This window comes from Lactuca virosa, chromosome 4, assembly GCF_052849685.1.
Source record: "Lactuca virosa cultivar CGN04683 chromosome 4, Lactuca_virosa_CGN04683_v6, whole genome shotgun sequence".
In the NCBI taxonomy this organism is placed as follows: Eukaryota; Viridiplantae; Streptophyta; class Magnoliopsida; order Asterales; family Asteraceae; genus Lactuca; species Lactuca virosa.
Window position 1 is genome coordinate 437,531,744 of NC_136429.1, and position 26,863 is coordinate 437,558,606.

The window sequence follows — 26,863 nt, forward strand, 5'->3', positions numbered from 1 at the left end:
GTAGGCCCACGTGGCGGTCCAGTCATGCCGAAGGCTCCGTATAGATTCAGTTGGACTGTAGTCCCTGTAGGGCGGTCCAGTCAGGCCGATGGCCCAGTATGCATGTTGATTGATTCGTTATTATGGATATGGTATTATCAGTGTGGTATTGGTATTTTGGGGGTAGCTCACTAAGCCCTCGGGCTTACAGTTTTCAGTTTATTGTTTCAGGTACTTCAGGAGTTCATGGCAAGGCGAAGGCATGACCGTACCGCTCCTCATCCTTATGATCTGGCTTTTGGGACACTCTGATTGAATAATGAATTGAAAACATTTTTGTAAACAATACTATTGGGTTTTATTTATGCTTGAAAAGTTTAAATTTGGTGTAAAATTTTGGATGTTACAATTCAAATTTTAGAAGACATGTTGAGAGCATGTATTATCGACTTTGGCAAGTCGTGGGATACTCATTTTTCCTTGGTCGAGTTCTCCTACAACAACAACTATCATTCTAGCATCAAGGTTGCGCCGTTTGAAGCCCTCTATGGCCGTAAGTGCATATACCTTCTGTGTTGGGCTGAGGTGGGTGACACGCAGCTAGCTAAAGGTCAAGTCCCCGATAGCACTCTCACAGGCCCAGAAATCATCCGAGAAGCCACAGAAAAGATCGTACAAATCAGAGAACGACTAAAAGCTTCAAGAGATAGACAAAAGAGCTACGCCGATAAGAGACGAAAACATTTGGAGTTCCAGGTTGGTGACCATGTTCTATTGAAGGTCTCACCCTGGAAATGCATGATACGCTTTGGAAAGCGTGGAAAGCTGAATCCGAGATACATAGGACCATTCAAGATCCTCGCTAGGATCGGTTCTGTAGCATACAAACTTCGTTTACCCCAAGAACTTAGCAACCTTCATCCAGTCTTCCACGTGTTAAAACTTAAAAAGTGTCTATCCGACGAAACCCTTGTGATCCCTCTTGATGAGATCGAGATCAACGAGAACCTTAATTTCGTAGAAGAACCAGTCGAAATCATGGATCGGGAAGTCAAACGAACAAAACAAAGTCGCATACCGATAGTGAAGGTTCGCTGGAATGCCAAGCGGGGACCTGAATTCACTTGGGAGCACAAAGATCAGATGAAACAGAAGTACCCGCATCTTTTTCCGAGTCCAAGATTGTATTCTACGTTTGAATTTCGGGACGAAATTCCCTCTATCGGGGGGATGATGTGACAACCCGAACATTTTTCCGTTAACGTTAGTCGATTCCGTTAAATAAAGTTTGAATTTTATTTGTTCTGTTAAATTCTCATGGTTTAGAAGATCGTTTTTATATATATGAGTCGGAACCAAAATCGCGCGGAAACCCGAGCTACTTCGAAAATCAGCGAAAACCGGCCTGACTAGTGTTCACGGCCGTGAACCCGATCACGGCCGTAAACCCGTTCACGACTGGTGGACCCTCACCGACCATGAAACCCCCTATAAATATGAGCTCCTACCCCTCATTTACACTTTTCTAGCCGCGAACACCCTCTCTCTTTCTCTCTAAAAATCGTCACCCGAAAACACCAGATTTCTCTTCATCTAGCACTCTATCCGCCTTGGAACTCATTTTGGAGCATCAAAACATCCGTTTTTCATCAAATCGAGCTTTGTTGTTCTTGAGTTCACGACCGTGAACCCTTCAAATCTTCATATTCACCAAGAACAGGCCGTGAACCCTTCAAACCTTCAAAGGCCGTAAACCCTTCAAGGGCAGTAAACTGTTCACGACCGAGAACAGTTCACGGCCGCAAACCTTCTCAAGTCGTGAACTTGGCTGAAAACTCGTTTTTCCGATTCAATCGAGTCCCGATAACATTCCTAAACCAAAAGCAAGTGCTTTTTCAACCCTATAATTAATGGTTTCGCTAATAAAATGCATATATGTATTTAACTGTTATTAGGATCTCGTTAAGTGTCGCGTACATCAACCCGAGGGTCTTCATTTCCAGTTTCATTGTCCGACACTTTAACGCAACTAACAGTGAGTTCATACCCCTACATTTTTAATGTTTTTAACGTTTTTAGGGGGAGGATACAAGCAAGACATAAATAAATATTGTGACTTATATAAACAGGATTAAAACTAGTGCGATTGATCCAAACTAAAGATTTTTACATTTTATAAAACATTTAGATATTCATCCCTTTTGTGAAATGCTGAGCATAAGGGAAGTTTTCAACATAATCGTAGATTTTTCAGTGAAAAACATAAACTGAATACATTAACGAACATATAAACTATAATATGTATAGTTTATGGAACAATTACCTTATCAATGTATGAAATATAGATTCAATGCGGACAATCATATAAGCTATAATAGGTATAGTTTATGGAACAATTATCTTATCAATGTACGAAACATAGATTCAATGCGAACAATCATATAAGCTATATAGGGTATAGTTTATGGGTCATAAAAACAGTCATTTAAATTCAACGGATTCACTTTATTCTACATTTAATCGCTAGTATAGGATTTTATGAGTGAGCATTCTTCGCGTACCTACTTTAGTACTAACAAAAGTCCTAAGATTATAACCAGAGTCTCCTTGAGGTAGAACGTGAGTTTGTGTATAGATCTATACGGGATTGACAATCCCGCACCATAACTATTAGCTACAGTTAGGCCGACAGGCCTGGGTGACAAAGTCATTTCGATTCCGACACCTGAAGAACATCGTTCAGGCAATTCAATGGTCAAGTATGGTTATAACAACTCATAAATTGTGTACTAAATAATACGATTAATGTATGAATGGTAATAACTTCAATTAGTTTTATTTAAAAGTAATAGAACTACTATACATACTGGAGGATTCCAGCGTTTTTCCTAACTTACTATATATACTGGTGATAGTCAGGGTTTTCATGTAAAAGGGTTTTTCATCCAAAACAATAAAATATAATACATCTAGTGGTAACCAGGCACATGAACTAATACATTATGGGATATTGTAACAAAAACACATGTTATAAAATATTGGATTTTCTTGGAAACATACAAACATTTTCATTGATTTATTAACATGTTTTCATTACAAAAACATGCTTATGAACTCACCAGCTTAATGCTGATACTCTTTCAAAACCGTTTGTATTCTCAGGAAATCAGTAGACAGGTACCCCGTAGACTTTTGAGAAGACGGAGTGCATAGAGTTACGTCTTTATATTTTGCTACTTTTGATGTATATAAATATGAATCAAACAGATGTATATACCTTTTTATATATATTCAATGTAATGGTTGTGTTTACTTTGATTACTATGATGCAATTGTTCTGATACTACACATGACGTCCTCCACCCCCGAACGTTTCCGCCGTTCCGGTTTGGGGGTGTGACATTATTTGACTAGTTTTAATTGTTTAGAAACAGTATAACAATATGAATTGTAACCATTTCGATGTTTATTTCATGGAGACTTAATAAAGAACTTACTTTGCTATCAAAGTTGTGTTAATTCAATACTATGTTTCACTTTTGCATGTTTTGAACCCACTTCTAGAATATTTAATTATATTCAAACCTCCACAGTCGGTCACACTTTGGGAGTGAGTGAATGATTCCAACGCTATCTATAACTAGTAGTCATAAATGGTATGTCCATGTATGATTAGACAAGTAGACAAAAAACTATTTAGTCAAAGTTTATTTGTTCCATCTCGTAACTGGGAAACGATATCTCTGGGCACCTCGATGATTTGTTGCTGACGTATGAAGTGCTTGGTCGAGCCCCGACTAAATTGATGTGTTCGATTTGGAAGTCAGATGTGATTGTCAGAAAATCGTTAAACGGGAAACAAAATGTTGAAGAATGACATTGACCCGTATCTATGGTTCATGTTCATAAAGATATCTAGAACAAAGGGATAATTGATCACCTGTCTAAGGATTGAATTTTGATTATGATCAGAGTTTGACAGTTGCATTGGATGAATACTCTCTGTTGATTGGTAGTGAACTATTAAGACAATGAAAAGTTAACGACTTGTCCAAGAGGGAAACTGTTGGAAATAGTGTCCAATGGCATTAGTTGTTTTGGTAATATTTCTAATAATAGTAGCTTTCTTTTGGTTGACCTTATGACCCAAATAGCATCAAGGAAATGGAGAAAAATAAATTGATAATTAATTAATTAATTAATTAATTAATTGTAAATTATTTTGGAATTAATTAAACTGTTTTAATTAATTAAAGAGCTTGAATATTAATTAATTCCTAGAGATTAATTAGAATATTCCAGAAACTCCTGGAGACAGGTTATGGACGATTTTTGATAGGGATAAGGCATGTTTAAATCAGAAAATGATTAACCTAAAGAGTTTGAATCTATTAAAGATTTAACTACAGCCTATAGATAGACTGCTAGGGGTTAAACATGGTCTTAGTTTTTTTCTCTGTTTTAGTCCAAGCTCTCTCTCTCTCTCTCTCTCTCTCTCTCTCTCTCTTAGCATACGAAATTCATAACCCCTCTCCTAGGGTTAGTGAATTTCGAATTAACCCTAAACTAGGGTTCTTCCTTTTTTGTTTTTGGTGTTTCGTCTGACTACATTAGAGAGATTCTATTTTAGATCCTTCATCAAATGCAATCACCGGCATTCACAAGGTCACAAGCAAAGAACCAAGATGTTAGTATTCTTAGTTTTTGTATTTTTTTTAAGTTCTTTGCTATAACTATTAAAACCTAGATCTTAGAATCCATGTACACATAAGTTTATGTCTTGTTTTCGTTGCCTTGATTATGTGTATTGATGCTAATAAAACCTAATATTTTGAGTGTTGTTTGATCGTTGTTGATCCCTCCTACTGTGGACATAAGGTACAACTTTTTTCCTTGTGTTGGTATAATTTTTTAAAAAGTTTCTCATATTTCATTCTTACTTATAAAGATTATCATTGATGTATTAAATATACATCTATTATTATTTTTTTATGAAGCCTTTGTGTGATCGATTGTAAGATAACACAAGAGAGGCTAGGTTGGATTAAAAATGGAAAGAGAAGAAAGGGTTGCTTAGATGAACATTCACACATATACAAGTAGATGAAAAGGTGTATTGTTTCTTAGAATAACATGTTCTTCCAAAAAAAAAATGACACTGTAATCTTTCAATAATAAAGCATATTTTTTAAAATGGCTATAATTTAGTAGGATCTTCATATCTTGTCGTAATTCTTTCAAGATTTAAAAAAAAATCATAGATGACAGTATTCTTTAAAGAATAAAGTATAGTTTTTTTTTAATGGTTACAATTTATTAGATTTTTCATTGTCTTGTTATTCTTTCATGAATTTTTATTTCTTTTTTAATACAAAACTCCTCCCGGATTAGATTTTTATTACTATTATTTACTTTTTATTTTATAAGTTAAAATAAATTCCATAAAATCTAGTTTTAATCTTTTAATAAAATGTCTAACTACCATTTCATACTTGTTTTCTAAAAAACTATTTAATAATATTCAAGATAATAACAATTTATGCACATTAATTTTTTAATCCCATATAACTGAGTTATGCATTCAGATGTAGTTTTAAATTTATTGTTTTATATTTTAACAATTATTTCAAAATATTACTAGTAAAACTGATTATAATAACCAAAAGAAACAATATGTTTTTATCTATAGTGGTGAAAGTAATTAGTGTTATGAATAGTTACCACATTAAAAACAGAATGCAGCATTTATTTTCTATTACTGTCAACCGATTTTTGCTATAAATAAATATATTCATTGACCTCGTAATAGAAACTCTGCCCAAGAAACTTAAGATGCAGAGACTCTCCCCTTCCTATTTATTACTCATCCTTCTTTTCAATATTCTGGCTTCCATTTCCATTTCCATCTTCCACTCATCACTCAAACTCTAAATTCAACACACACACAGACACATTTCATCAATTATCCTTTCTATAATCTGTAATTTGTTTACTTTTCATCATCTTTCAATCGAATCCTGTTTTCACTTGGTATTATTCATCAGATTCAATCAATTTTCGGAAAAAGGAATCGTGTAGAGTGTGAAATGGTGTTTGGTTGGCGAAGAGCTTTCTGTACATCGGTTCCACGTGAAGTGGATTCCTCCTCCGCTGTTAGAGCAACCGGAGATGATCCGGATCATGAGAGGAATGGTGGCGGTGGAGGTGGCGGTGGCGGTGGTGGTACTCCCAAATTTGGTGGAAGATTTGGATTTTTTAGCTCTTCTTCCTCTAATCCGTCTACGCCTCGGCTTCAATCGCAGACGGATTTAACTCCAAGACTTCGTTGTCGAACAACTAGCGTAAACCTGCCGGAGAAATCAGCGTCTGTTCCTGTAAGTCCAAAGCTTCAATGTAAAACAACCGGAAGCCATGGAGTGTTTCAATGGTCATCGACTCCATCGTCGCCTCGCTCTCCTTCAACTTTCTCTCTCCTCAAATCAAACTTACGCCTCACCTCAGTAAGATTTGATTCTTTGATTCTATTCGTTTTGAATTTCCGTTTCATGATTATCGTATGGTATAGAAGAAATCTAAACTGTAATACGCTTTGAATTTGCAGAATAGATGTGGATTATGCTTGCAGAGCGTGAAGCGAGGGCGCGGCGTAGCAATTTACACGGCGGAGTGTTCTCATGGTTTTCACTTTCCGTGCATCGCCGGTCACGTGAAGCAAAAAGGGAGCTTAGCTTGCCCTACTTGTGGCACCGTGTGGAAAGAGATGCCTGTGTTGTCTGTAAACGATGAGAATCAGAAGCATCATTTTGGTGAAGAAGAAGAAACGCTTAGGGAAAAGCTAGCCACGACACTAATGATCGATGTTGTTGAGAAGAAGAACAGCAAATTGAGGAAACAGCATTCGTTTAAACCAGATTTGAAAATTTATGATGATGATGAACCATTACCTTCGCTGACGCCAAAAGCTCGGTTCAATCCGATTCCGGAGACTGATGAAAACTGCGACGAAGACTCCATTGAAGAGTTTCAAGGATTTCATAGTAACAGTAGTAACAGTAACAGTCCTGTCGGCGTTCATGCAAAAGATGTGGACGTACGATTGCTCCCGGAGACAGCTGTCATCTCAGCTGGCCGGAATCACGAAACGAACGCGATTATTCTGAAAGTAAAAGCTCCGTCGATGCCGCCGGCGAAATCAGAGGGCAGAGCTCCGATTGATGTAGTAACCGTCGTTGATGTGAGTAGAAAAATGTCAACCGAGAAGATACAAATGATGAAACGAACAATGAGATTAATCATTTCATCACTTTCATCCTCCGATCGTCTATCAATTGTCGCCTTCTCTTCATATTCCAAAAGATTACTCCCTTTGAAGAGGATGACAACCACCGGCCAACGAACGGCGCGTCGTATAGTCGACGCCATGGCAGTTCTCGAAGGTTCATCAAACGGAATCGACGCCGTAAGAAAGGCCGCGAAAGTGCTAGAAGACCGTCGTGAAAAGAACGCCGCCGGTAGCATCATCCTCATCTCCGACGTCCCCGACCAGTCATCACACGTGTCATCCACGCGCTACTCCCACTCTCAAACTCACCTTGACGTCGCCCTACACACAGTAAAACTCGCCATTAACGACGATCATTCCTTCGCGAAATCGATCGGAAACTTACTCAACGTGGTGGTTCAAGATCTTCAATTGGACTTCCGGTTTATCTTCGGCTCACCTCCGGCGGAAATCACAGCGGTGTACTCGTATACACCCAAACCCGTCGCTCTCGGGTCGGGTAGGATCCGAATCAGAGAATTGTTTGCTAATGAAGAAAGAGAATTGTTGATTGAAATGAAAGTCCCTACGTCGGCGATGAGGGTCCACCAAGTACTATCCGTGAGCTGCACCTACAGGGAATCCGTAACCCATGAAATTATTCACTCTAAAGAGAATACACTCGTTGTACCTTTACCTAATCCAACAACCCTCAGATCATCAGCGATCACCATCCAACGGCTGAGAAGCCTCTTCGTCACAACTCGAGCTATAGCCGAATCACACCGGCTCACGGCTCGTAACGACATCATCGGCGCGTACCACATCCTCATCTCGGCTCGCGCGTTAATCCAACAAACCACCTCGGCTTCAACTCCCACCAACGAGTTTCTAACCAGCTTGGAAGCCGAGCTGAACGATTTACAACGGCGGCGCGTGGTTCAAGCCGGGAGAGCGACATTAGATACAGCGGTAGAGCCGTTAACGCCGACGTCGGCTTGGAGAGTGGCTGAGAAGCTCGCGAAAGTCGCGATTATGAGAAAGTCGTTAAACAGAGTCAGCGACTTACACGGGTTTGAAGACGCCAGATTCTAATAAGAAATTTACAGTTTAAGTCCTTGTTGTTTTTATTATTACACTTTACACCCTTGAAGAGTATAAAACGTTAAAAATGTGGTGGGACCTATTGAGTATAATAGAGACAAAAGGGTACCCGATGTTTTGACCCTTTTATTCAGTAGAGATAATTGAGATTGATTGAAAAGGGAGGGGGCTCTATATCTTTTTGTCTTTTTGTTTATATTAAATTGTAGAATCCAAAAAAGGTTTTAAAAAAACTGTGACTATGATTGAGGAGTAGAAGGGGAGGGGGTATCTTTTGTTGTTTTTTTTGTGATATATAAATATTTAAAGTTTGTTGTGTTTTGGGTATAAATTTGTCTTTCGATTGTCATCTTTTGGGTATATGATCATTACATCGAATGTATACATGAATCTAACTACAAAATCGACACTCAGCTTCTTCTTTTTTCCTAAATTCCAAAATTGAAGTCCAAAAGATTTTTGCATATATCATAACACAACATAATATATGAGAAAGTATTGTTGGATTATTTATGAGATAAATGATGCATGCATGTATTAGGCATATCATATCGGATGACTGGTAGCTAAATGCATTAATTATATAGTATTTGATTAGATTGGATATTTGTATGTTGTATATAATAAAACTAGATTATGACCCGCGTAAAACGCGGAGAACATATAAATGTATAAAAAAGTTGGCACTATAAAAAAATAAAGTAACAAAAACAGATTTAATATTATTGGTAACATTGAAATGTCTGAAAAAAAAAACAATGAAACACCTGAATATCTATAATCGTTGAAGGATCCCTTTGTAAACATAACTTTTTCTTTTATTAGTTGGACGACGTTCCTCGTCATATATGAGTACTTTCAATCCTTTTTCACTTGTGACACGAGAAACAAAAGACATATAACTGACAATGAGTGAAGACGAGCATACGCAAGTATAATCCAACATTTGATAATTATTGTCATTGACTTTTGTTAATGGCCATAACAAAATAAACAACTATGGGGAATTGCCTCTGTTAAAAACGAAATGAGATTCTTTTATTAGACGGATTTAACTTCATGCAAGGTATATATGTAGTCTCGTTGAAGAATCTAGCATATATGATTCAAGCTTCAATGACGTGTCTTCCAATCCTAACAATATGTAACCTAGTACCATTGCATAGTCCTTTGGTTTGTTCGATATTACAAAGAACAATGACTGGAACACCTATTTTTAGTGTAAGTTTATGGTTGGAAATTCTAGACACCTTAAAACCATTCAACACAACTGAAGAGTAGATTGATTCCTCAAAAAAATATGGTAACTCTATCTCACATAAAGAGTTTGAAATCATATATGTTTTCCCTTCATCTTTCATCAATCCAAAAATGTAGTCATTGGTAGCATCGAATTCTTCATTTGTAGGTACCAAAATAGCTTTATCTTGAAAATATGATGGATCATCAAGATGGTTTTCAAATGGTGGATATAATTGAATGAATATGGTCACCTGTAGAGCGAACAACAACGTCTTCTGGAAATTCAACTTCAACTTCACCATCATTAGGGCCACCAGTATTACCTTCACTAATTTTAAGAATTCACTCATCAAATGCTTTTGTCTCCTCCAAATCATTAGTTAGACAACCAAACTAAAGCCTCATGTTTACGGTTAAACGTAAAACTTTACATTCATGCCATAATTTAACATGGGAAGCTAAACAATTTACGATATACCTAAATAATCGAATGCATATCAACTCGATAACATTAATTGAAAATGTTAAAGATTTAATGTTGGAAGTTTGATGTACAATTTAGGAATTGATTTTAGATTTACTACAGTTCAAAGCTCATTGTCTGTTTTGGATGATTACTCAAATTACATTGCTAATCTCAGTGGGGGTCACTAATATGGTTGATGGTCTGATCTTGGTCGATATGATGTGTTCTTCTCAATCATGAAATCAATATGGATAGTCCGCAGACCATGTGCTGAGTAACACCTAAGTGAAGCATTTTAACACATTTAGAACAACATAAATCCATTAACTTGCATGGGATAGTTGGGTAGGGCCAATCAACTATTACAGGAAGACCTTATTACAGTAACTTAAGAACATTAGGTTCTGAATATGCAACATTGTTTTGTATATTGATCACATTCTTTCTGGTAAAAAAATCCTTCAAATGTTTCCTGGTAATGATCATTAGAAAGTACAAAACATGTCAAATAACATTTTAGCTTCATTACATCTCGAAGTTATTTCATATGCTATTTTGAGAGCATCTAAATGGTGTGTAAGCTACTAAAATGAATAAAGACTTTGAATAAATTGGGTTAGTCAAAACTGGGTTTTTCTTTTTCTTGTTCGGGTTGTCATATCAGGATTTTATCCTTTTCCAAAAAGATTTCTCCACATATGTTCATCAAGGTAGGCATTCAAGGAATCTACCTGCAGTTAAAGAATTCCAAAAAAAGTTATTTTTTTAAAGTACGATGCTATTAATGATTTTTTTTTGCAAAGTTCAATGCTATTAATGAAATTCGCTTCCAGAACACTGTCCTACAAATGAGCTTCAATGTTGGAAACATGAAACGTTTCAATATCATCTGAAAATATTCCAAAATAATATATTGTTTAAAGTACAATGCGGTTAATGAACTTTTTTTTTTTTTGCAAATTTCAATACTAAAAACAAATTTTCACTAGAAAATTGTCATATTAATGACCTACTAATTAACATTTAAATTTATATATTACATAAATGGTTCACTTGTGAACAAAAATACATAAATGGTCCATATTTGAAATGTTTTTTTTTACATAAATAGTCTATATGCGAAAGAAAATGAAAATGTACTTTCCATTAACAAAATGTTTTCAAAAAAATCCTATTAATGAGCTCTAATGTACATAAAAATAAAACTTTTCTAGATTAGCCAAAAAGAATACGAAAAAGTCCTTTTTTGAAACTACGATGCTATTAATGAACTTTTTTTTGCAAAGTTTAATGTTATTAATGAATATTTTTTTTTCCAGAAGACAATCCTTTAAATGATCTTCAATATACAAAAAATGTAACTTTCCATATCAACTAAGAATAATCCAAAAAAGTCATTTTTTTAAGAGTACGATGTTATATATGAACTTTTTTTTTTCAAAGTTCAATACTAAAAACAATTTTTTCCAGAAAAGGTCCTAATATAAAGTTAAAAGAGCATATTGTAAAATACTTATCGATCTATATGAGAAAGAATTAAACATTTCCATGAATACCCAAAAATGCATATAAATCATGCCTCATTCTGTAATTAATTCCAACGCCCCACAATGTAGAATCCTTTCAGTGGCAGCATTCCAGAACTCAAACCACATTGGATAATCAATATGAAGAGAAGTTGCAATAAAAAATAATAATTGTCAACATCTTATACAAATATTATAGATTATTAGGGTGTTAGATAGCATAATAACTTGCCAACAAAAAAAATACCAACACCTTGTAGACATCACCTGTACAACATTTAATAAATATACAAAAAAAAGCATTATAAAAAATAAACTATGGTTATGATATCTCTTCTAGGGTATATATTATTATCGAAATTAATGCCAACAAAAATCTTCAATATTTAAGTGGCTCTAAATACAACTACCCTCCAGTTTTAGGGCCCTTGACTTCACCCCACTCCCAAGCAGAAACGCTCCCTCAAATACTTTAAAAAAAAACCTGAAAGATTAAAATATACACACAAAAAGATGAAAAGGGTAAAATGAACTTTCAAATATAACAACAATATTTTATGGACAATACTACAAACAAGCTAGAAACATGCAAATAGAGACGAAAGGACATCATAATTAGATTAACACCATACACTCATTTAGTCTTATCTTTCTTCTTCCCTTATAAGAGTTTATAAAACATTTTCTATTGTATGATGGATTTCTGAATTACTTTTTTGAGATATGTGAGGTTGCAAAGAATGGAACAACAAAGAAATGGAATGGATAGGTAATCGTAAAAGCAAGATAATATAATAAGTAATTCCATTCTAGAAACATGTTTGTGAGGCATGGAATGGAACAATGAAAATTTCATACGATTTTTATGTTATATATTGCAATTTAAATTATAGAGATAATCCTTCACATATCTTTGTTTAGTTATTATTATGCAATTAAAAATGGTTTATATTGCAACTTTATACAAATATCTTCTCTTATTGCTGAGAAAACCTTAATACTCACAATGTTACCAACCCTATTTTCAAAAGTGTAGGGTGTACCCATTTATCATTGAGAAAGTAAACTCAATAAGAATATTCAAACCAGTTAAACGAAAGAATAAGGTTGTGCAAGGTTCTTACTATGCTTCTCGACGTGCCCAGACAACACAAGTTAACCAAAAAAAAACCCTGCTAATTAACCAAAATTAATCAATCCCAAACATTTTCCAATAAGATTTATCGATGTAATCTGTTTACATTATATACTAAAACTTTGTCTTTTCTTTGCTATTGAGTCTAAATGATGTTTTTTTATAATATTAAAAAAGGATAAGTGAATAACTTATTTCTGAGAGCCCAATTTGTATTTTTAAAGATGTTTTTTTACAATAAATCAAAACACATATCACTACTGGGTTTTGCTGAGTTGTAGAATATGTGGATCACTCAATGGTATAAGGGTTTAAATTCCATCTCCAAATCCAGGAAGGGATCGAATGGGTAAAGCATTATAGATATTGACTCGACTATATCTTCCATTCACGACCTGGTAAGCCACAAAAAAATCATTGACTAAATGAATATACAAAAATGTAAAAGTAAAAAAGAAAATGGACATATACAAATTCACTACTTAGTGGACATATCTTCCAAATCGAAACAATGGATGAGAGGTAGCGGTGCTGCTATGTCCATCATTTTGCTCTCCAGATATCTATAACTTAAAAAATCAAAATCAACAATACAGATCATAAGAACAAAAATCGAAGCAAATTCAGAAAATGTAACAATTATGGATTTAAACTTAAATCGAAAGGTTTTATAGATTGGAACTTCATAGTTGAAACATAATAAAAGAAACATAATCTAAAACGTACCCAAAATCGATCTAGACCAAATTAAATTAGAATCCAAATAAATTTATCTCTATATCATTCCTCATTCTTTCATGATAATCGAACACAAGACTAGTCTACACAGATCGAAACCTACATATATTCTATTTCTTCTTTCCCCATTTTCCTCCACTCTACAAAACTTAAGTTAGATAAATTATGTAAAGAAAAAAGGGAGAGAAGGTAGGGGTACTGGTAATGAGGGATGGGACGAGACATTTTTTCATTTTATTTTTGGTGAGATTTAATTGTCATTAATAGAATTTCTAATTTAATTCATTTTATTTTTGGTGAGATTTAATTGTTATTAATAGAATTCCTAATTTAATTCATTTTATTTTTGGTGAGATTTAATTGTCATCAATAGACTTCCTAATTTAAAACGTAATATATGTTTTATAAAATTTGTGGACAAAAATAAAAGGATTGACAAAGATGATGTCAGCAAATAATCCAATCATAGAAAATATAGGATTGAAATGCAATCAATGATCCTGATTTCTTCAATTTAAAATTAAAGGTTCTCTTTTAATAATATTTAGAGATTATATATTTAAAATTTGTCAATGGAAAATAATTATTTTATTTGAAATAATTAGTAGATAATATATTAGTATCATAACATTCAATGTTTGTCGCTTGGGATGACGTGTGAATAAAACAATAAGGTTTTCGATTTATTATTACTTTTTTAATCGCATGATTAATTATTTTTATCATTTTGGAAATTACTTATTTGATCATTTTTATTATTATTTTAGAGATGTTAATGTAAATAACATAAGCAGTAACGTAATATTTATATTTATATGTTACTTTTAACTATTGTAATTATTATTTAACTAAAAACAATTATTATAAAAATATGTTTTGAATATCTTTTTATTGAATTTTGACATGTTGATTTAGGTTTTTCATTTAAAATAATTAAACATTTTATTTATTTTAAAAAATATGTCTTTGATTTTCTTTTTTAATATTTTGATTTATATTATGAATTAATTTGATATTTAAGGTAACAAATTAAATATATTATTTTGATAATTCAAAAATATATCATTGATATGATAATATATTATATTTATGTTAGAAATTTAATAGTTGAAAGTTTCAAATACATATATAACTAAATATATATATATTTTATAGTAAATATATGTATATATAGATATCTAGATTGATATATGAAGAATAAGCAATTGGCTAATTGTATGCCAACAACCGTAGTAATACAGATGACATATGACTATTTAAATAAATGAAAGAATAACAAATTTTGTATTTTTTTAATTTGTGTGTTACAAGTTTATGTATAATAAGTTGATATGTTGAAGAAGAAAGCTGTTCTATATAAAGAAATAAACGAATAACACGTTTTTCTTTAACTTTTCTTTCAGTCTAATCAATCTACATTTAAGAACCAAACATATAAATGCATAATAAATGATAATATTGGATGTTTAAGGGAAAAAATAGTATGAAATGAATCGAATAAATTAGTTAGTTAAAACTTAAAAGCAAATTCGACATGCAATAAAACTAAAAGCACACTTGTTCGTGTACGTATTTGATATGATGCTTTCGCAACCATGGCAACAAATATTTTCAATACGACTGATATTCTTCAACGAATCTTTGACTTATATTTAACAGATAAAATATAAACCCAAATTAGAAAATTGCATCACGTTATCCTGATCTTCTTTGATTCGAGGAAACTATTTTTTTTTATAATTTGTAATTACACATTTATTTTGATTGTCTCTAGAAATGTCAAACAATTATTTATCTTACTCACAAATCGATAAGAGAAATCTTATCAATATTTCAAAATCTGGCATATTCTAAATGCTTTACGAATGAATATTTTATTCATTATACGAAAATTACAAACGTTCTTTTAAGTAATTATCGACTAATATTTAATTATTTTATATGCAGATTTTGAACGTGTTCGGTAAAATTAGTTGTAATAGTAGCTGGTAGTTAGAAGTTGGAAGTTTGAGCTGTAGCTTTTATTTAAATATGAGTGTTCGACAAAATAGTTGGAAGCATGGTTGTTAAGATCCTCATCTTGATCATAATATCTTAAGATTTTAAACTCTTACAACCAAAAACGATCTTGATCACACTAAGATCTGTCCGAAGTAATATATATTAAGATCTTAGGATCTCAACTAGGATCTTAGTACATTCTGATCCTGTTAGAAAAATAGGGGATGAATAGAATGCTTGAATTCTCTGAAAGTCGTGATTCACTATCAAATTGAAGTATTTCGATGATACAGATCGAACACTCAATTGGATGTAATTCAGAGAATGAAATCTGAGAATGTATGTGAAAATGTTCTTCAAGATGTACCAGAAAAATGACCAAAAACGAATATATCATTCCTGTCTGAAAACTGTCAATAGACAGTTACAAACTGTCATAAAACTACCAAACCTGTCAAAACGGATCTCAGGGAAAAAGGGTCAACATTCTAAAATTGGATTTTTGATGCATTTTTTAATATAGCAACATAGTTGTTTCAAAAAAGGGTCAACTTTCCAAAAAAGAGTCAACTTTCAAAAAAGGGTCAACTTTCCAAACCAGTCAGGGGCTCTGACCCTTGGACCCCGCCAGGGGCTGCCGCCCCTGTGACCCCGCTCCCAGGGGCGCTGCCCCCGGACCCCCATTCGTTTAGGGGCTTCGCCCCTAAATAACAATATACTTTGAATCTTGAAAAACTTGAACAAGTGTGCACTCCTACACCATCCTAACTTGTTCAATATTCAACAATATCACTTTTGGTCAACAATTTTAATCCTATTACACTTAAATAATATTGATGATATAAAATCACCAACAGATCCCACCTTCTCAGTCTTTAATATATAGTCGATCATCAAATATTCATCATCAACTTTCTTAAAAACGTAAACAACTCAAGATTTTCCCAACATCATTAATTCATTCACTATGATACAAATGGTTTACATATACAAAATACAACATAAAATCTCACTACAAACAATCACTTACACTCAAACATATATCGGAAACAATATTAAATCATAAGAACAAGCTTCCAATCTACAAACCCTAACTCAAACCATAAGTACAGTACTCAGAGAGAAGAAAAGATCAGAGGTGAACGACTGAATGAGATAAAATATCTCTGCTTCAACATTATATACATCGGGTAAACCTGAATCACACAGAGCTCCATGGAGCATCCGAAGACCCGCGTGCAAACCTGACACACCTGAATAAATTACAACTTAACCCACACAAAAACTACATATTTACATTATTTACCCAATACACGAATTAATTTCAGTTTGTAAGTTTAAGAGTATATTTTCAACACCCCCCACAAACTGAACATTAATTCAAACATTTATTTTTTTAAAACATCTATTAAACCAAGTCTATTATAAATATATTCATGTTGAGCAGATCCAAGAGCTTTGGTTAAAACATCAACATTTTATTTAAAGAATCAATTTTATTAACTTTTAAAACACCATTTTCAACTTTTTCTCTAACAAAATGAAGATCTACCTCAAAATGTTTAGTTTTCTCATGAAAAACAGGATTTAACACTAGTTTATTAGCATATTCATTATCACAAAAAACATTTACTGGAGTTAAACCTTTTATTCCTAAAATCAAAAAGTAATTTTAAAATCCAAACAATTTCACAGGTTACAGAGCCTAAAGCTCTATATTCAGACTCAGTGGAAGAATGAGAAACATTACTTTGTTTATTGCTTTTCCAGGATACAAGTGAACCAACAAAGTAAACAAGATATCCTATAACAGACCTTCTACTGAATAGACATTTAGCCCAATCAGCATCAACAAAACCCACAAGACTAAGAGAATTATTTTTAGTTATATGAACTTCTTTTCCTAGACTATCTTTCAAATATCTCAATAGTCTAAAAGCTATGTTTAAATGTGACTTATAAGGTTTGTGCATATATTGACTTAAAATTTGAACTGCATATGAAATATCAGGACGAGTCATAGTCAAGTAAATCAATTTACCAATCAATTTCTGAAATTCAGTAATATTTACCACATAATCAGAACTATCTAAATCACATTCCTTTCTAATAACAAGATTGGCTTCCAAATGAGTCTTAACAGGTTTACAAGCCAACATTCCAAACTCATGCAACAATTTCAAACAATATTTTCTTTGATTAAGACAAATTCCTTTATCTGTTGTTATTACCTCAATTCCAAGAAAATATTTTAACTCTCCTAAATCTTTAATTAAAAATTGTGATTTTAAAAAACTCTTAACATTTTCCAATTCAATCTTGCAATTACTAGTGATAATAATATCATCCACATAAACTAATAGAATGACAATAGTAATTTTAACTTCTTTAACAAATAATGAGTAATCATTAATACTTTGTTTAAAACCAAATGAAGAAAGTGAACAACTTAATTTCTCATTCCACAACCTGGGAGCTTGCTTAAGTCCATAAATAGGCTTAATTAACTTACAAACTCTGACATCATTCTTAGAATGATATCCTTCAGGAAGTTGCATGTAAAAACTTTCAGATAAATCACCATATAAAAAGGCATTGTTTATGTCAAGTTGATATAAAGACCAAGAATGATGAATAGCCAAAGAAAGACAAATTCTAATAGTAACAATTTTAGCAACTGGAGAGAATGTCTCCTCATAATTGATCCCTTCTCTTTGATTGTACCTTTTAGCAACCAACCTAGCCTTATACCTTTTTATTTCACCGTTTGATTTATATTTAATCTTATAAATCCAACGACAAATAATAGCCTTTCTTCCTTTAGGAAGATTAGTGATTTCCAAAGTGTTATTTCTATAGAGAGCTTCCATTTCCTCATTCATTGCTTTTATCCAGTTTGGATCTAAAGCAGCTTCATTATAACTTTTGGGTTCAACAGTTTTATTAAGATTAGCAACAAAACAAAGATTCTCATTATTAAGAGTTGAATAGTTAACAAATCTTTCAATACCATATTTGTGTTTTCCCTCCACACCATAATCACTGAACCTACTGGCATGTGAATATTACGTCAAGACCTAGTGACCTTAGAAGACTGGCCATCAGAAGGATTAGTATTAATTGAATCAGTTTCCTCAGTCAAAGTAGAGGAACTTGGAAACATCACACCAGAAGAAGGCACGTGTGCCTCACCAGTCTAGTTGTTGACATCAAAAGGACACATCTCATCAAAGTCCTGGTCTGCACTAGCACCATCCGACTGATTGACACTTCTCAAATTCTCTAAATTAGTATTATCAAGAAGAGTACTAGAATGCAATGACGCATCATAGGAAAAGAGATCACTTAAAGGGACGTTAGATTTATCAGTCAAAGATGAAGACTTTAGCTTGAAAGGAAACACTGATTCATAAAATTTTATATCCCTGGAAACAAAAACAAGATTTGAATCAAGACTCAGAACTTTATAACCTTTTTTATCAAAAGAGTAACCAAGATATATGCACTTATTAGCTCTTTCTAGAAAACTTATCAGGATTATTCAATTTATTTGCAAAACACAAACAACCAAAAACCCTAATTTTATCAAAAACATGAGCATTATTATAAACAAGCTCATAAGGAGAAGCACCATTTAAAACAGATGTAGGAGTTCTATTAATTAAAAACACAAAAGTTAAAATTGCTTTTCCCCGGTATTTAAGAGGTAAACCAGATTGGAACATTAAAAGGTCTGACAACATTTAAAATATGTCTGTGTTTCCTCTCCACAACTCCATTTTGTTGTGGAGTATGAACACAAGATGTTTGATGCAAATTACCTTTTGACTCCATTAATTTTCTCATTCTATGATTCAAAATCTCAGTTACATTATCTGACCTAACAATTTTGATTTTAACACCAAACTAATTAAGCAAAATATTAAAGAGAACAAGAACACAATCATAAACTTCATCTTTTGATTTTAATAGATAAACCCAAGTTGCTCTAGTATAATCATCCACAATGGTAAAAAAAAATACCTGAATCCTTATGTGGTTGTCACTCTATAAAGTCCCCAAACATCTAGATGAACTGACTCACCAAGTTTAGCTTTATGACATATATCACAAGGTGGAAGGACTTCATTACCAAATTTAAGTTTGTTTTTTAAAGAACTTAAAGCTTGATCAGAGGGATGACCAAGTCTATTATGCACTACTAGAAAAACAGCCTTTTACGACGCGCAATGCGTGTCGAAAAACGCTCAGACGACGTGTAAATGCGTGTCAAGGAAGGCCCTGTCATAACGAGAGACGACACGCTTTTGCGTGTCGTCTATTTACGACGCGCATTTACGACGCACATTTATGACACACATTTACGACGCGCAGTTATGACACACAATGTGTATCAAGGAAGGCCCTGTCATAAAGGAAGACGACACGCATTTGCGTGTCGTAACCTTACGACGTGCGTGTTTATGGCACACAATGCGTATAAAGGAAGCCCCTGCCATAAATGAAGATGACACGCATTTGCGTGTCATAAACTTCAGTAACCATTTTCAATATGCATTTACGACGCGTCTTTACGATACTCATTTATGTATAATACAAAAATATGTAAACAAATATATACCAAAACAATCAATTTCATCCAATAACATCATGTCAAAAAATTGTAATACATTGATATTAAGGGGATCTAATTGTACATTGTTATTAAGAGGTTTTCCCTAACTATATAACCTAATACTATATTGCTATTAAGGAACACCTTCTGTAATGTAACGCTATACAAACTAAAAAGATATACAAAAAGATGATAAACATCAAATTCCAACTAAGTAGAGTTGCATCTTGCCTTTCATAATTCTTTAAGACTAATGAACCCCTGCTCTGATAATTCTTGTGACCTGATCAAATAAAAGTCAAAATATCAATATGCTAATATAATTATTAGAAGAATCAAACATGGAATGTTAGTTGTAAAAGACGAAATTACCCTTTTCTCCATCCAAAGAATGTGGAACCGCACTTGAGATATGATATTTGATCCATGTGGTGTTCCGGGTTCCATTAAAACCTGCTCTGCATTGAAAATATTTGCACAAGTGTGTATCGATAGCAGATGACTTTGTGGTGTTCCGGGTTCCATTAAGAAATGTAGTCAGATTGTTAGAAGTTGGAAGTTATTCAAGTGGATAAAATTTACCAATAGTAGAGATGTTTCCCATTTAAGGACCGGCCAACCACCAAAAGGGTGAGCGGATGTTTCTTACACCAATGAACCATACAAGGAAAACACGTTGGCTACAACACTTCTTAAGGGATTCCTGCAACCACAGGTTTTATACAAACCTAATTAAGCAAATGTATAATGTAGGGATTTAAGCTGAAATAACACAACTGTTATATTATAAAAAATAAAAAGATAAGAAAGAAAGAAAGGGAAAATTGAACATAAAAGGAGCATACAACTGTCATGATGTCCAACTTTCTCCTGCATTATAATTGAAGTCGAAATAAGACATTTCTTGTTCCAAACTATATGAAAAAAGTCAAAAACAACAAGAGTACCTGAAGTTGAGGTAGATCAGATCGCAGTAAATTTCGTTGGTTTTGGCAAAGAAGCCAAAGTCACACACAGTGACTCATGCATCTGTCCTACTGTCCCCTCAAAAAACTGCCACAACCAACAACAAACTACCAAAAAAAATACATCATCAGAAAAAAAATGAAAGTACCATTTAGCCCAAAATATACATCAAGAAATTACAAGATACACCCACCAGTGTGTCGCCCGTAAACACAACAGGGTCCTCTTCTTCTATAGTAGTGTTTAATAGCTGAAAACATTAAAAAAATGATTATTACTAATGTATCAGGATTCTATAATCTATAGTAGTGTTTAATATCAATAAAGATACATGATCAAAATTAATTACCTGATGGAGACATACACTTGAATGCAAAAAGTGTAAGAATAACCTCAACAGAGAAAGACCACTGATCAACAAAATCACCATTAAACAAATATGGATTTTCATCAGAGGGAAGACCATTGAGTGCAAAGATGTTTAGCAAATAAAAAAACTGCATTCATATAAAGTGGTTCATCAGAAAAGAAAAAAAGATACAAAATGGTACTTTTTCATTCATTTTCTCAAACATTTTTTAGAAATTGTTTACCTGACCATGTACATCAACACAAACTATGAAGTGTTTTCCATATGGAACTTTTACATCAACAAGAGAATGCAAATCCATTAGAATGTCCCTTGTTTGCATGACAAACTGAAAAGCATACCAACAACAATAACATTAAAACTAAGAGAAGATAGAGTATGATATTGAATTGATAGCAATCAAAAATTAAATATTTTGATAAGAAGTATATATGTAATATGTATACCGTTTATGTAAGGATTTCTGATTCTTGAAGTCATCCATCATTTTCTTCATGATTTATGATTTTTGAAGTCATTCATCATTAAACGTTTAAGAATGTATTTAATGTCGAGGTGTTTCATTGGCTTTGTTTCTACATATCTTTGTTACTATTGAAGCATATTTAAATTCAACAGAAAGATGATTTAGCTACGAACCTGGTCCATTCCCCTTTTCCACTTCCATATATATGCGGTTGGTTGACTTTTGAAGCCTGAACAATAGAATTAGAATCTTAAAGGAGAGAACAATAACCAAAGCCCAAAATCAATAGTACAATGAAAAAAATTGCCTTGTGATATATTTATTTTTTAAATCCCAGTGCTGACTTGCAGTGTTCATGAGATTGTTGATTGCTTTAAGCTTTTTTGATGCAGCAGATTACATATGCTCATGGTATGCTTTTCAGTGTTGATGAGAAAAACAGAGGCCAGAGCAGATCTAACATGCTGAGAAGAATCTGAAGACAACTCCTACATATCACATATCATTATGAGAAAAAGTTAGATAACCAAATTTTTTTAAGTTTTTTTTTATGAAAAAAAAGCCTTGACACATGGAAGAATATGCTGAATTGCAAGTTCTGGACTAAGAATACGGGAGAATTTGGTGACTTTTCCAGCAGCTGTAATACGTACTTCTACTTCATTGTCTCTAAGTAGCCGAACATATGCTGGAACCAAATCCGTTCTATATTCACGATTCACAACAACATATATATTCAGCAAATGATTATCTAAAATGGATTTTGTAGATTCAAAATTTATTTATTAAAATGAAAAATATAGTTACTTGGTAGGTTCAGGTCCCACAGTAGCAGCAAATTTGCCCATCACAATAACAAGCACAAGCACAAACACAAACACCCCATCACAATAACACTTTATATAAACACCAAAAAAAAAAATATCAAAACCTTATATAAACACTTTATATAAAATGGCTACTTACTGATTCCTTGAGGAGCAAAAACTTTAAAAGAGGCCTCAATGGCTTCTTTATAATTATCTTCATCAGGTGCGATTGTTTTTGCTTTTATTAGTTCCTAAAAAGCAAAAATGTTACAAACTTACAATACTGAAAGGGTAACTTGGTAATTTAGAGTAAACCTTGAAAGTCAAAAACTGACTTTTTAAGTTCATGCCATGGATTGTTTAGGCGAAGATCATCGAGAAAATGGGTGTCATTGAAATGCCATTAGCAGCTCCTCGCTCATGTTGGGGCTATATATATATATATATATATATATATATATATATATATATATATATATATATATATATATATATATATATATATATATAGCTCAAACAGATTAATATGGGTGGCAGTGGCAGCTCCACAAGCTCAAACAGATTAAAGTGTATGAGGGATTTCTACTTTCATCTATATGTTTGTCCTGCCTGTTTGTTTCATAACACCACACCATGCTTTTACCTAATATTGTTTTTAGTAAAGAAAAATAGATACAATGGTGAAGTGAAAGAGCATGTAGAAAGAGACAGTTAATTAATTACCTTGTAACAAGCTGAAATGTTGAATATGATCCACAGGAAGTCCCGCGACACCAAAACCACTATCACATCGGTAGAAAAAGGTATACATACATGAGTGTCCTAAACGGGTGAGGTCGGGTAATGGGTTGTAGAAATAGAATAAGATTACTCACGCAGCATAAGCTGATTCCATAGTGGGGACCAACCAGTATAGCAATCCAAAATTTGAGAACTCGAAGCTTGTCATTGAGTCACAAGTTTTGTTGTATTTCAGCACCACCTAACCATCTAACCACTCTCGTTGCTTAGAGGATATTGTAGTTCGTCAATTAAAAGAAAAAGAAAATATTTAATTTTACATGTGTCACAAATTACGATATTGTCCCGAAAAGTTGCCACGGAAAAGAGTAGACCCGCATGTGAAATACCCTCCACCGAGAAATCATTTTGTGGAAGCTGACTAGGCGGTATTTCTTTTACAAAGGATAATTTCACCTTTATCAACTGTCCACAGATCTTTATAATCTTTGCAGATCCTTCACAGCATAAACGATTAATAATTAACGAGATAATTAATTGCAAATGTTAAAAGATCATCATCCAGATAATAGAAGTCAAACCTTTGACCACTTCTTTAATGATACCAGATGACAGATCCAAGATCCATAAAGTTTCAAAACGACATGAAAACATTATATAGGAGATTAACACATAACACTTAACAGTATATCCTGTTAATTAAAATATGACATGTAAAATGTGGTTTACCTGCGGTTGAGAATAAAGAGGTCGTTTTCCAGTGACTTGAGAAGATGCCAGGGGTAAAAAAGTAATTTAGGATCAACTTCCTCATAATTTGAAGGAATGTCATTCGTACTCCAAAGGTTATCAATGATCCAACTCACTAAACTACTTTTTGTCTCACTGACATTAGGTTTCGGATATAATGTCTCAACTGTCCTGCTCTCCATATCAACTCTCCTTATAGCATGATTCTTTCATCATATGAAAAGTAAAAGCCATAATAAGACTATCGCCTATCAATATATTTGTAATTATTCATTTAAAAAAGAATACCTCTGAGTCAACAAAATAGAGGAATCATCCTCATTGTGATAAAAGAAAGCAGCAGGGTGGATTATTTTAGAAGATTCAAACTCTCCATCTTCAAATCCAGGTGAAGATCCAATCTGAAAAATATATACAACTGTGGATTTACCTTGTGGTGGTTTGTATATGCAACTGTGGATTTACATTTCCAGAAGGATCTTTATCACTTGATGATATATCAAAGAAAACAGTCAAACAAGTGTCTTTATCAAGTCCACATAGCTTCCATGATGTGGTGTTCCCTTGACCTATCAGTGTGTTTGCAACATCAAGTCCTTTCTGCAACATAAATAGCCAAAAAAAATTATATACAAACTGGTAAAGATTAATGAACAATTTAGTAAATGACTAAATTTCCACCTTATCCAAGGATGTGCAAGGTCCTATGATCCCCTGAACAGGATCTGCATCTTTGTCCAGATCTTTATGTGAACGAACAGGATTTGAGAGATCTTTGAGATAATCTGAAAGAAGATTGAAGGGGGATGGAGGTTTGGGTTTAATGGGAAGTAGAAATGATTCAATGGAAAAAGATATCAAAATGGCTTACTAAACCAGGGCCTTCTGTGCAGGGACCTCTGATTAGTGCCACCATACGAGCACCTGTTCCAGGAAAGCAAGCTCCAAGCAGACCTGCTGCAAATGCGACTCCAGTACACCTTAATGACCAATTTTTTTTGAAGAGACAAACCGATAGTCTTCGACATCAGATATTAAGAATGAAATACAGATTTCGGTGAATCTAATGGATGATTCTGATGTAGACGATTGCCATTCAGATGATGACGGAATAGATCATAGTCAAAAGGAGGCCCAACGTTCTCCGGAATTACTGGTTGCTAAAGAGCTAGAACCATTTGATTTTGAAGAAATAAACAGTCGTTGGATTTTGAGATTGAACTACCTATCACCTTTAACTTACACGATACTTCAATCGTACCTATCTAAGGCTTCATTAGTTCATAGATGGCGATAAGGAGAAGTCGTAAAACCTTTAATCTCTTTGTAAGTCCAACATAGGCACAATGTAACGAGCCCTAAATTATAGTCTTGTGGGCACGAGGATCCGTAAATGGTTGGCTCTTAAACGAAGGCCTGTACACTTGAGCAGTCATCGCGGTCTCGGTGAGGTGAGGTGAGGTAAGCTCGAGGTCGCCGACAGGAAAAGGTAAAAGGAGGTTGTCGGAGCTCGAGGTCGTCGGAGAAGTCGTAAAGCGAAGGCTTATATACACAAGCCATTGTCTCGAAATTAGGTTTTTACTCCCGTCGTGTAGCACTCGGTTCCTGGTATGTAATTTATTTTGTTGTATTTTGCATTTCTGGCCTAGGACTCGGCGATTTGAAGGCCCAACTCGTCGAGTAGGAGTGAGACTGGACGCGGGACTTAAGTGATGGGCTCGTCGAGTCGGCGACCAGACTCGACGAGTAGGCTCTGACTGGACAAAACCCTAATATGAGGGTTTGCACCCTATTTAATCATCTCTTTCAGCCACCACTCGCCCCTATTGCTCCCAAAGACCCTCCATAGCAAACCCTAGCCGAGTGTGTGAAGATCTAAAGGCATTTGTGGTGATTTTGGTGGCTTTGTTCACAAGGAAGAAGGAAGAGCATAAAAGGATCAAGAGGAAACTGAAGGATTTGAGTTTGGTTCATCATTTGCAGTCTTTGAAAGGTATAAAGTCTGTACCTTGCTTACTTGTTTGTTAGATCCCTTTTTGGGGAGGATTAGGGCTTTTAAGCCATATGAGGTGACCAACCATGATTTGAAAACATGGTTGGGGGTCAAGACTTCGGACCTAGCACTTGGGGAGAGTGACAAGGCAAATTTGGGTTGCTTTTGCACCCAAGGAAGGCCCCATACAACAAAAGAGCCATTTTAGAGCCTTTTTGGCTCAAAAGTCCCATGAATGCACGTAAAGTTCGTAACTTTACGTGATAGATCGAGCTTAGGGGCTTGGATCTATCATTTGGTCAAGTGTTGTACATCAGAAATCGAGGATTTAGGGTGTGGACGTTATCGACTCGGCGAATCCGTTCTTGGGACTCGAGGAGTCCAAGGCTTTCAGTCCCATATCTGTTGAGGGTCAAAAGAACTCAGTTGGGTATTAGAAGGGTTATAGCAGGACAGAAAGAGTGACCCAACGCATTGGACTTAGTTTTAGACCTGGAGTTCATGGGACTCGACGAGTGCTAGAACAGACTCGGCGAGTCCAAGGCAATCTCCTTATGTTTGAAGATGAACTCGACGAGTTATTCATACAACTCGGCGAGTCAAGGTCAGGACTTGTTCATCAGTTGAAGGTGAACTCGACGAGTTGTTCATACGACTCGGCGAGTCGGATGAAGGTTCATTGATGTTCGTAAAGAAGGGGA

At 34.1% G+C, this 26,863-nt stretch overlaps 3 protein-coding genes and 2 long non-coding RNA genes across 6 annotated transcripts; 1 reads left to right on the forward strand and 4 right to left on the reverse strand.

The window, feature by feature from the left end:
• Window positions 1–5,779: 5,779 nt before the first annotated feature.
• LOC145109062 (putative E3 ubiquitin-protein ligase EDA40) lies at window positions 5,780–8,675 on the forward strand. Its single transcript, XM_079046172.1, has 2 exons — window positions 5,780–6,479; window positions 6,581–8,675. The coding sequence occupies exons 1-2, from the start codon at window positions 6,066–6,068 to the stop codon at window positions 8,333–8,335; spliced, it is 2,169 nt and encodes a 722-aa protein (XP_078902298.1). The 5' UTR covers window positions 5,780–6,065; the 3' UTR covers window positions 8,336–8,675.
• Window positions 8,676–9,450: 775 nt separating this feature from the next.
• Window positions 9,451–9,888, reverse strand: LOC145106662 (uncharacterized). The gene has a single exon (XM_079043612.1). The coding sequence runs from the start codon at window positions 9,886–9,888 to the stop codon at window positions 9,451–9,453; it is 438 nt and encodes a 145-aa protein (XP_078899738.1).
• An 11,131-nt stretch (window positions 9,889–21,019) lies between these two features.
• LOC145169207 (serine/threonine-protein phosphatase 5-like) lies at window positions 21,020–22,929 on the reverse strand. 2 transcript variants are annotated; one of them, XM_079087776.1, is made up of 8 exons: window positions 22,677–22,923; window positions 22,433–22,574; window positions 22,043–22,357; window positions 21,850–21,978; window positions 21,627–21,731; window positions 21,383–21,443; window positions 21,227–21,283; window positions 21,020–21,140 (listed from the first exon to the last, which is right to left on the reverse strand). In XM_079087776.1, exons 5-8 carry the CDS (start codon window positions 21,723–21,725, stop codon window positions 21,031–21,033), a joined length of 327 nt encoding a protein of 108 aa, XP_078943902.1. In that variant the 5' UTR covers window positions 21,726–21,731; window positions 21,850–21,978; window positions 22,043–22,357; window positions 22,433–22,574; window positions 22,677–22,923; the 3' UTR covers window positions 21,020–21,030. The 2 variants fall into 2 exon arrangements, with proteins under 2 accessions (XP_078943902.1, XP_078943903.1); XM_079087777.1 differs by having other exon boundaries at window positions 21,850–22,357; window positions 22,433–22,557; window positions 22,836–22,929.
• A 269-nt stretch (window positions 22,930–23,198) lies between these two features.
• LOC145169208 (uncharacterized) lies at window positions 23,199–24,071 on the reverse strand. Its single transcript, XR_013742369.1, has 3 exons — window positions 24,001–24,071; window positions 23,554–23,916; window positions 23,199–23,460 (listed from the first exon to the last, which is right to left on the reverse strand). It is a non-coding gene; the product is annotated as an uncharacterized LOC145169208 (long non-coding RNA).
• Window positions 24,072–24,602: 531 nt separating this feature from the next.
• LOC145169209 (uncharacterized) lies at window positions 24,603–25,349 on the reverse strand. Its single transcript, XR_013742370.1, has 3 exons — window positions 25,041–25,349; window positions 24,851–24,954; window positions 24,603–24,769 (listed from the first exon to the last, which is right to left on the reverse strand). It is a non-coding gene; the product is annotated as an uncharacterized LOC145169209 (long non-coding RNA).
• Window positions 25,350–26,863: the final 1,514 nt, after the last annotated feature.